Below are 11,733 nucleotides of genomic sequence, written 5' to 3'. Positions count from 1 at the left end.
CATGCAATGTTTAAATGAAATTGAACATGAGAAACTTCCAAATGGTACCATGCATTACACCCATGCGCAAGTCCTTCAATATTGATCCAAATGAGATGATCTTGGACTTTTTGGAAATGCGAGATCAAGGGGAACAACTTTCATGTTGAACACTTTTCCATTTGAAGCTTGGATAATTATGAACTCTGAGGTGGAATTTTGGAAAATCAAACACAAATGAAATTTTTCTAAGTACCAAGTCAAATGTTTACTTCTTCCACCTTCAATAACTTTTGTTACAGACTTCAAATGGAAACACTTCCTTCATAAAAGTTTTAGATATTTCAAACCTATTCAATTTGGTCACAAATTTTACCTCATATGGATTTGGAATGAAGGAGTTATGCATTTTAGAAGTTGAGGAAAATCACTTGTTCAATGGTAATGGTCCAAAATGACCTATAATGTTTCCTCTTGGCACATGCATTTGCAAGTTGAATTTGAACTTCTTCCAAACATAAAAGTTTTTTAAGACATCTTGAATTAGATCATGGAATTTGAATGACTTTCATCTCATAAATATTGAGAAAGTTATGTTCTTGGGAAGTTGACCCTCTAACTAGGGTTCAGACAAAATGACCCATAATCTTTCACCATAAAAAATCACTTTCCAATAAAAACTAGCTCCAGACTTCAACATGAAAGTTGTTTGGAATGTAATTATTCTCTTGGAATAATTTTCATATGACAAACAATGTAGGAGATAGGGTCTAGGGAACCCCAGTTTTGACCAGTTGACTTTCTCTGGTCAACCACCATGAACCATCTTGCTAGCTTGACATTCTCTTGATTTTTGGGACTCATGGAGGATCATATATGTGTAAAATGATGTAATATGAAGTATACCTTGAAATATTTAATCAATTGATGAAGAAACTTGCTGAGGAAGTCACACAAGATACCCAGATGAAATAGGGCTTCCAAGGCAAACAAGCTTCAAACTCTTGATGATTTCTTGATCAAAATGACATGTGAAGACCATTGGGATCCATATATGATGTCTAAAGTTAATGTGAGCCATCTCTTGATTAGTCTCCTTGCATTTTGAGGGTCTCAAACCCTAGATATAAGCTTGATGAAGCATATGTGAGCATACACACTACCTACAAAAGAAACAAAGCTATACATAGACATATTTTTGGTATTTGGGTCAGTAAATAATGAAAAACAAAGTATGATACAATCAAATGTGCTTGGTGACCTCTCTCAATGCCAACCCAATGAATGAGAGGTAAGGAGGTTGCCAAGGTGTGATCCCAAAGCCAATGCATATGATGAGAAAACATGAGGGATCTTAGGGTCAAAATTGGGGTCTTACAACTTGGAATCAGGTTTGCAAACCTCTTCGGTTAGGTGGCCTCGGAGTGAAGAAGTTGAGGAGGTCAACATTACGCTTCTGCAAAAATGAAAATAGAGGATTGTAATGAAGAAGGAGGCTATTTGGTTAGATACCCTAGAGCTTATGTATGGAGACTTAAGGAAAGATATCATGTTTGGGAGTAGTGAGGGATCAAAAAAGAAAAGTTATACTTGGTGGAAGGATCTCATCTCTTCTGATTATAATATGGCTGGTCCGACATTTTCCTTTTCCAACAATATTAATTTTAGAGTTGATGATGTTATGTCTATATTCTTTTGGTATGTTATTTGGGTTTGTGATAGTCCTCTGAAGGATATTTTCCCAGAATTGTATTCTATTCATAATAAAAAAGAAGCTTTTGTTTGTAATATGGGTTGTTGGTCAGATGGAAATTGGTATTGGGGAGATTTTGGTTTGACTGGGCAGGAATAAATTTTTTGGTAGGAAGACTCAGTCACCTTCAACAGGTGTTGGGTAAATGAGTCCCATCGTTAGGAGCTAAACACTTGGCCATTTGGAAACCTGGACCACTGGTAGGTTATTCGGTTAAATATGTGAATGTTGTTTTAGAAGTGGTTCGAGTCATCGGCGATGCGATGTTTCCTTGAAGGAATCTTTTTGCTCGGTTTGGAAAACTCATTCTCCTTTTAAAGTAAGAACTTTTGTTTGGAGGTGTTTCCTCAATAGAATTTCGACGAAGGATCAACTTCGTCGAAGAGGTCTTCTCCATTCTCCCTATGATTTTCCTTGTACGCTTTGTTTCCAAGTTGAAGAAGATTTGGGTCATCTCTTCTTCAATTGTAGGGTGGCAGATGTTATTTGGAAGAAAGTGGTCGATTGGATTCAGATAGATTGGGTGAATGAGGCCTTGCTCTGGAAGAGTTTCTCGAGTTGGGATAGTGTTGAGAAGTTCAAGATGTTGAAGAAGGGGAATGAATGTATTGTTTGAATGACAGTAGTTTAGAGCCTTTGGAATATTATAAATAACATTTTATTTAATGGCGCTCATTGTATAGTTTCAGATTTGCTTTAGGATATTAAGTTGACAGATTGAAAATGGTCGTTAGAAGGAGATAATTCTCATTCCAACTGTAATTTTTTTGAATTTTGTCAGAATTTATTAACTTGTATGTCTTAGTTTCAATTGGTCACGATTCTCTATTCCCTCGTATTTTGACAAGATTTCTCTTTTGTAAGAAGAATAATACTAGCTAAAAAAAATATGTCTTTTCAAATTTGGAATTCTACACTATATAATTTAACAAAACTTTTAAAATAGAGTTGTTATGAACCATTCCAGTAAAAAGATTTAGAAAGATTTAGAGAAATCATTTTACCCAACATTAGATTATGTAGAGAACTAAACCAACTTATATGGTGTTATATAACATAGCTGAATGTTTACTTTGTGGATACATCATAATTACTTATAGACTTGGTGTATAAATAGTTATAATGAAAATTAAATAGGTGAAAAAGTGTAAAAGTTAAAACTCTTCATATTAGGGAGTACCGGAGAGTTTTCTTTAATGGTACTCTAGGATCTCATAAAAAAAAAATCTTATTTAGATACTTTCTTTATTTTAAAATAATCGTCTCTTTATATTATTATTTTTTAACTATTATCTTTTTATTTATTAATTTTTACTTTATTCAACTACTATGTTAATTATAATTAATAATTAATAAAAATATTTTAATCAATGATATTAATTAGATTTAGATAGTATCTTCGTTTTTGTAAATTGATGTATTTTTATTTTTAGTTCCTAATTTTTTTAAAAAAATAAATAATATCTGAATGTTAAAATCATTTTGATTTTAGCCTCTATGTGATAATTAGTAGGAAAAATCTAAAGAACATGCTGATTTTAAATCCCGAAAATCTGCAGCAAACTTGCAGATTTTCTTACTCAAGGATTATTTAAAAAAAATACTTTCAAAACTAAACACAAAAATACACAACTTCCAAGAATGAAGAGACTATTTAAACTTATTAATTATGTCATTAATATCAACTCATTCAATATTTTTTTTTAAATTGTAAATTGTTTAGCTAAGATAATTTTTTATTGAACGGAATGGCTAACATAAAAATGATAGGGTTCAATGATGTTCTCTTTGATTTTGTATTAAACTCTATCTCCTAAAATCTAAATATTTTATCTTCACAAATCAATATTAAATAATATAAATGTTCTCATAATAATATTAATAATGATGTTAACGTAAGAATAGAAAAATCCATTCGGTACCGTTTATTTAAAGAAACCACGTTCTTAGAGCATGGATTAATTGAATCGGTACGGGATGTTAAGGAGGAGGTTAGGAGACATTTTTCAGATAAATTCTTGGAACATGATCATTGCAGGCCTATAATATAAGGAATTTGTTTCAAATCTATGTTTAGTTTTGACTCTGGTTTTATCGAGGAAAATTTTTATGATTTGGAAATTAAGGAGGTTGTTTAGGTTTGTGAGGGCTCAAAAAGTCAAGGCTTGGACGAATTCAATTTTGTTTTCATAAGAAAGTGCTAGCACTTTATGAAGGAGGATATAACTAGATTCATCAAAGAGTTTCATAATAAGGCGAAGCTTTCAAAATCTATTACTTCAACCTTTCTGACTTTGTTTCCTAAGTCTACTAATACTATTAGTCTGGATGGATACATGCCTATATCTTTAGTCGATAGGTTATACAAAATTCTGAGTAAACTGTTGACAGGTCGGATGAAAAGAGTTTTGGGTTCGTTGATTTCGAGTGGTCAATCAGCTTTCATGTCAGGAAGGCAACTTTCGAATGGTGTGCTTGTAGCTAATGAAACATTGGATTTTGCAACAAGTGAAAATAAAGATTGCCTCCTTTATAAGGTCAACTTCGAAAAAACATATGATATGGCCAGTTGGGAGTTTCTTAGGTTTATGTTGCAAAGAATGGGGTTTGGAGCGAATTGGTTGAAAAGGATGGAAATTTTAGTTTTCTCAAGTCAGAAGTCAGTATTGGTTAACGGAAGCCATACAAAGGATTTTGAAGTTGAATTGGGTTTGCAAAAGGGTAACCCCCTCTCTCCTTTCCTCTTTGTCATTGTTGCAGAAGGTGTGACAGGTTTGGTTAGGAAGGCTTCAGAGCTTGGCGAGTTCAAAGGATTTTCTTTTCATGATTCTTGTAGTGTTGATTTACTGCAATTTGCAGACAAAACTTTTATCATAGGAAATGGTAATTGGAAGAATTTTTGGGATAGTAAAGTTATTTTGAGAGGGTTTGAGACTGTCTTCGGGTTAAGGGTCAACTTCCACAAGAGCAGAGTTATTGGGCTAGATTTAAACTCTAATTTTCTAGTTGCAACAACTAATTTTCTCTTGTGTATGGTTGAAGAAAAATGTTTTTCTTTCCTTGGAATTCCAATTGGGTCCAATCCTAGGAGGGTAATCACGTGGAAGTTGTTGATGGAAAAAGTTATAGCAAGACTTTCTTGTTGGAATGACATATTGCTTTCTATAGGAGGAAGAATAACGTTGATTAAATCTGTCTTAAGGAGTCTCTCAATTTTCTTTATAACATTTTACAAAGCTCTAGTGACAGTGTGGAAAGAGATTGAGAGCATCAAAAACAGGTTTCTTTGGGGAGGTTTGGAGGTTAGAAAAAAGATTTATTGGGTTGCTTGGAATCAGGTTTGCAAACCTCTTCGATTAGGTGGCCTTGGAGTGAAGAATATTGAAGAGTTCAACATTGCACTTCTACATAAATGAAAATGGAGGATTTTAATGAAGAAGGAGATTATTTGGTTGGATATCCCATAGCTTAGGTATGGATACTTAAGGAAAGCTATCCTGTTTGGGAGTCGTGAGGGATCAAAGAAGAAAAGTTCTACTTGGTGGAAGGATCTCATCTCTTTTGATTATAGTTTGGCAGGTTCGACATTTTCCTTTTCCAACAATATTAGTTTTAGAGTTGATGATGTTATGTCTATGTTCTTTTGGTCTAATATTTGGGTTTGTGATAGTCCTCTGAAGGACAATTTCTCATAATTGTATTATATTCGTAATAAAAAAAAGCTCTTGTTTGTAATATGGGTTGCTGGTCAGATAGAAATTGGTATTGAGGAGATTTTGGTTTGACTGGGCAAGAATAAATTTTTTCGGTAGGAAGGTTGAGTCACCTTCAATAGGTGTTGAGTAAATGAGTCTCGTCGTTAGGAGCTAAAGACTTGGGCATTTGGAAACCTGAACCGTTGGCAGGTTATTCGGTTAAATATGGGAATGTTGTTTTAGAAGCGGTTCGAGTCATCGACGACGTCGATGTTGTCTTGAAGGAAGCTTTTTGTTCGGTTTGGAAAACTCATTCTCCTTTCAAAGTCAGAACTTTTGTTTGGAAGTGTTTCCTCAATAGAATTCTGACGAAGGATCAACTTCGTTGAAGAGGTATTCTTCATTCTCCCTATGATTTTCCTTGTGCGCTTTGTTTCCAGATTGAAGAAGATTTGGGCCATCTCTTCTTCAAATGTAGGGTGGCGAATGTTATTTGGAAGAAAGTGGTCGATTGGATTCAGATAGATTGGGTGAATGAGGCCTAGGTATGAAAGAGTTTCTCGAGTTGGGTTAGTGTTGAGAAGTTCAAGATGTTGAAGAAGGGGGATGAAGGTATTGTTTGGATGGCAGTAATTTGGAGCCTTTGGAAGATTAGAAATGGCATTTTATTTCATGATGCTCATTCTATAGTTTCGGATATGATTTGGAACATTAAGTTGACGAATTTGAAGTGGTTGTTAGAAGGAGATAATTCTCATTTCAACCGTAATATTTTTGAGTTTTGTTAGGATCCATTGACTTGTATATCTTAATTTCAGTTGGTCAGAATTCACTTTTCCCTCGTTTTTTAATAAGATTTCTCTTTTGTAAAAAGGGTTAGAGTATCCATAATACTCTTTTTATATTATTTCTTGCCTAAAAAAATGTCTTCTCAAATTTGGAATTTTGCAATATATAATTTAACCAAAACTTTTAAAGTAGAGTTGTTATGGACCATCACTTTAAAAAGATTTAGAAAGATTTAGATAAATCATTTTTACCCAACTTTAGAATGTGTAGGGAACTAAACCAACTTACATGGTGTCATATAACATAGCTGAATGTTGACTTTGTGGATACATCATAATTATTCATAGACTTACCGTATAAATAATTATAATTAAAATCAAATAGGTTAAACATTTTCTTATTAAGTGTAAAAGTTAAAACTCTTCATATTAGGGAGTACCAGAGAGTTTTCTTTAATGGTACTCTAGGATCTCATAAAAAGATCTTATTTATATTTTTTTGTTTATCTTAAAATAACCGTCTCTTTATATTATTATTTTTTAATTATTACCTCTTTATTTATTAATTTTTATTTTATTCAATTACTATGTTAATTATAATTAATAATTAATAAAAGTATTTTACTCAATGATATTAATTAGATTTAGATAGTATCTTCATTTTTGTAAGTTAACGTATTTTTATTTTTAGTTCCTAAATTATTATTTTTCTTGGAAATAATAAATGAATGTTAAAATCATTTTGATTTTAACCTCTATAGTGAAAATTCATAGGAAAATACTAAAGAACATGCAGATTTTAAATCCCGAAAAAAATTCAAAGAAAAATCTGCAGCATACTTACAGATTTTCTTATTCAAGGATTAATTAAAAAAAATACTTTCAAAACCAAACACACAAACTTATAAGAATGAAGAGATTATTTAAACTTTTAATTATATCATTAAAATTAACTCATTCAATCATTTTCTTAAAATAGTAAATTGTTTAGCTAAGATAATTTTTATTAAACGGAATGACTAACATAAAAATGATAGGGTTCAATGATTATTCTTATTGACTTTGCATTAAATTCTACCTTCTAAAATCTAAATATTTTATTATAATAGATCAATATTAAATAATATAAATGTTCTCGTAATAATATTAATGTTGATGTTAACTTAAGAATAGAAAAATCTATTTGGTACCGCTTATTTAAAAAAATCACCTTCGAAGTGTCACTTTAAAACAGTATTAGGAGTGACCCCTTACATAAAACTCATCTCCCAAGTCTCAAAATCGAATAATACACTACCACCTCCCACCTTAAAATACTTCAAAAATCACTATATAAACCCATCACCCCATGCATCAAACTCACGCCTATTATTCACTATTAAACATCATTTTATTTCTTACCATGAGTAACTTCAAGCTAGCATGTGTTGTTATGATGTGCATGGCTTTGTTGTCTGCACAAAATGGTGATGCACTTTCATGTGGAGAAGTCACTAATAGCCTTAAGCCATGTCTGCATTATCTTCAGAATGGTGGTGTTGTTTCGCCGAGCTGTTGTTATGGCATTAAAGGGGTAGTTAATGCAGCTCGGACTATTGCTGACCGCCGTGCAACTTGTGATTGCTTGAAGTCGGCTGCTACTTCTTTCAAAGGACTCAATGTAGACTTTGCTGCTGCCCTCCCCGACAAATGTGGGGCTAGGATCCCTTACAAGATCAGTCCTTCTATCAACTGTGCTAGGTATACATGCATTATCTAATTATAATTATAAATGAAAATTTTGGAGCTTCTCATTTGAACCTTATAAAAAGGATCTCTCAAATAGAATGATTAATTATATTATCAATTTTAAATAGAAAGATCAAAATCATAATTAATTTTTTTTAGAATAATAAAAATTAAAAATAAAATAAAATATTTTTTTAAAATATTAAAAATATTAATTGCCCCTCATATTATCGAAGGAAATAATAGGAGTTTTGTATATTTCTTTTTGTTTTGCATTTAATTTGTAAAAGTTATAATGTATTTGATTGTAAAAAATAAATAATTATATTTGGTTTCTTAAAACTAACATATAAATTGATAGAACAAAATAAAATATAAAATTTTAATTAAACTTTTATTTTTTGCATGTATAAAGCTATTGAAAGAATTTTTTTATACTATTTATACTATGAATGAGTTGTTGGCTTTTTATAGTATAGTAGAGCTAATGTTTTTTTTTTTCAGTATCAAGTGATGGAAAACATTGTGAAGTGAAACATTACGAAGATGAATCTTCCCCAATAAATAATATATGCTACTATTATCAACTAGTGTGAAAGGGAATAAAAAGAGAAGATAGGGCTACCTTTATGCTAGAGCTAGTTCTCTCTTTTCTTTAAGACTATTATTAAGTTGTGACATACTTATTATGTGTGCTTTAATGTGAGGTTTTATATTCTGTTTATTTGTGTGGTGTTTTTCTTTTAAAATATAAATAAAACCAGTGGTTGTTGTTATATATATTTGTGCTTTTTGTATAGGTCACTCATATTTTTATTTATGTTTTAAGTAAAACTTATATACCTTTAAAGGGTTAGAGTATCCATAATACTCTTTTTATATTATTTCTTGCCTAAAAAAATGTCTTCTCAAATTTGGAATTTTGCAATATATAATTTAACCAAAACTTTTAAAGTAGAGTTGTTATGGACCATCACTTTAAAAAGATTTAGAAAGATTTAGATAAATCATTTTTACCCAACTTTAGAATGTGTAGGGAACTAAACCAACTTACATGGTGTCATATAACATAGCTGAATGTTGACTTTGTGGATACATCATAATTATTCATAGACTTACCGTATAAATAATTATAATTAAAATCAAATAGGTTAAACATTTTCTTATTAAGTGTAAAAGTTAAAACTCTTCATATTAGGGAGTACCATTAAATTCGCTCGTCTCATAAAAAAATCTCATTTATATATTTTTTGTTTTAAAATAATAATCACTTGATAATATTAATATAATATTTATTTATTATTTTTTAACATTATTTTTTTATTTTTTAATTCTTATTTGATTCAACTACTCTATTAACTATAATTAATAATTAATAAAAATATTCTAATTAATAATATTAATTAAGTTTAAATAGTATATTCGTCTTTATAAATTGGCGTATTTTTATTTTTATTCTCTAAACCATTTTTTTCTTGGAAATAATGTCGGAATGTTAAAATCATTTTGATTGAAAATCCGGAAAATTCTAAGAAAAATTCGCTGAAAATTTGCAGATTTTCGGGCCAAAACTAAAACAAAAAATATTTAATATTCAAATATTATTTTCAAAAAAAATTGATTTAAAAACTAAAAACAAAAACATATCAATTTACCTAAACAAAAAGACTATTTAAACTTATTAATTATATCATTAAAATCAACTCATTCAATTTTTTCTTAAAATTATAAATTGTTTAGTAAAGACAATTTTTTATTAAACAGAATGAAAAACATAAAAATCATAGAGTCCGACGATGTTCTCTTTGACTTTGCATTAAACTTTACCTCCTAAAATCTAAATATTTTATCATCATAAATCAATATTAAACAATATAAATATTCTCATAATAATATTAATATTGATGTTAACATGAGAATAGAAATTTCATTCGGTACCGCTTATCTAAAGAGACCACATTCGAACTGTCACTTTAAAACAGTCTTAGGAGTGACCCCTTACATCATAATTAAATATTAAACATAAAACTCATCTCCCAAGTCTCAAAATTGAATAATACACAACCACCACCAACCTTAAAACACTTCAAAAATCACTATATAAACCCATCACCCCATTCATCAAACTCACCCCTATCATTCACTATTAAACATTATTTAATTTCTTACCATGAGTAACTTCAAGCTAGCATGTGTTGTTATGATGTGCATGGCTTTGTTGTATGCACAAAATGGTGATGCAGTTTCATGTGGACAAGTCACTAATAGCCTTAAGCCGTGCTTGCCTTATCTTCAGAATGGCGGTGTTGTTTCGCCGAGCTGTTGTTATGGCGTTAAAGGGATAGTTAATGGAGCTCGGACTATTGCTGACCGCCGTGCAACTTGTGATTGCTTGAAGTCGGCTGCTGCTTCTTTCAAAGGACTCAATGTAGGCTTTGCTGCTGCCCTCCCCGGCAAATGTGGGGCTAGTATCCCTTACGAGATCAGTCCTCCTATCAACTGTTCTAGGTATACATGCATTATCTAATTATAATTATAAATGAAAATTTTGGAGCTTCTCATTTGAACTTTATAAAAAGGATCTCTTAAACAGAATGATTAATTATATTATTAATTTCAAATAGAAAGATCAAAATCATGATTAAATTTATAATTTTTTATAATAATAAAAATTAAAAATAAAATAAAATATATTTTTTAAATTATTAAAAATATTAATTGCCCCTCATATTATCGGAGGAAATAATAGGAGTTTTGTATAATTATTTTTGTTTTGCATTTAATTTGTAAAGTTAAAATGTATTTGATTGTAAAAAAATTAATTATATTTGGTTTCTTAAAACTAACATATGAATTGATAGAACAAAACAAAATATGAAATTTTAATTAAATTTGTTTTTTTGCATGTATAAAGCTATTGAAAGAATTTTTTTTATAGTATACTAGAGCTAATGTTTTTTTTTTCTTTTCAGTATCAAGTGATGGAAAACATTGTGAAGTGAAACATTATGAAGATGATCTTCCACAATAAATAATATTATGCTACTATTATCAACCGGTGTGAAAGGGAATAAAAAGAGAAGTTAGGGCTACCTTTATGCTAGAGCTAGTTCTCTCTTTTCTTTAAGACTACTATTAAGTTGTGTGATGTTTTTCTTTTAAAATATAAATAAAATCAGTGGTTGTTGTTATATATATTTGTGCTTTTTGTATGGATCACTCATATTTTTATTTATGTTTTAACTAAAACTTATATACCTTTAACTTATAAAAAAATATCACTTAAATTTGTTTCAAAATCATAATAATATACATATATGTGGAGATATGTAATCCCATAAATAAAATGAATTTTAATTCTATAAAATTATTAAATAAATAAATATTGTATGAATTAACTTGTACTGAATTAAATTAATTTTAATACAAACAATACAACATGACATAATAGAAGAATTGTGAAAAAAATTATAAATTAAAAAGAGAATGTGAAAATGTTTATAAATTGAAAGGAGAAACTAAAAAGAGAATGTGAAAAAACTTATATATTAAAAAGAGAAATTAAACACAAATTTTGTAGTCTAAGAAAAAGAATTATAAAATATCACTGTTATAAAATATATATTTTGTAAAATCATCGTACTTTAGTCCTCTATTCTACTGAAATAATAATTCATCTTTATGCCTCTTTTTTTTTTTAATTACTAAAGTATTTTTCACTATGCTCCATCCTTTCAACCGTGGAGATAATTTATGGAGTGACACATTCTAAATTATAGCACCAACAATT

General features: G+C 29.8%; 1 protein-coding gene across 2 annotated transcripts; it reads left to right on the top strand.

The window, feature by feature from the left end:
• The first annotated feature begins 7,579 nt into the window (after positions 1 to 7,579).
• On the top strand, positions 7,580 to 11,077 carry LOC127107287 (non-specific lipid-transfer protein 1). 2 transcript variants are annotated; one of them, XM_051044583.1, is made up of 2 exons: positions 7,580 to 7,955; positions 10,916 to 11,077. In XM_051044583.1, the coding sequence occupies exons 1-2, from the start codon at positions 7,618 to 7,620 to the stop codon at positions 10,923 to 10,925; spliced, it is 348 nt and encodes a 115-aa protein (XP_050900540.1). In that variant the 5' UTR covers positions 7,580 to 7,617; the 3' UTR covers positions 10,926 to 11,077. The 2 variants fall into 2 exon arrangements, with proteins under 2 accessions (XP_050900540.1, XP_050900539.1); XM_051044582.1 differs by lacking the exon at positions 10,916 to 11,077 and adding an exon at positions 8,448 to 8,721.
• The last annotated feature ends 656 nt before the right edge of the window (positions 11,078 to 11,733 follow it).

This window comes from Lathyrus oleraceus, chromosome 7, assembly GCF_024323335.1.
Source record: "Lathyrus oleraceus cultivar Zhongwan6 chromosome 7, CAAS_Psat_ZW6_1.0, whole genome shotgun sequence".
In the NCBI taxonomy this organism is placed as follows: domain Eukaryota; kingdom Viridiplantae; phylum Streptophyta; class Magnoliopsida; order Fabales; family Fabaceae; genus Lathyrus; species Lathyrus oleraceus.
Note: the sequence above shows the minus strand (reverse complement) of the source record. Positions and strands in the feature narration are given on the sequence as shown.

What these genes read in the sequence shown, in the direction of transcription:
- LOC127107287 (XM_051044583.1), top strand. Translation starts at nt 7,618, where the DNA reads ATGAGTAACTTCAAGCTAGCATGTGTTGTTATGATGTGCATGGCTTTG.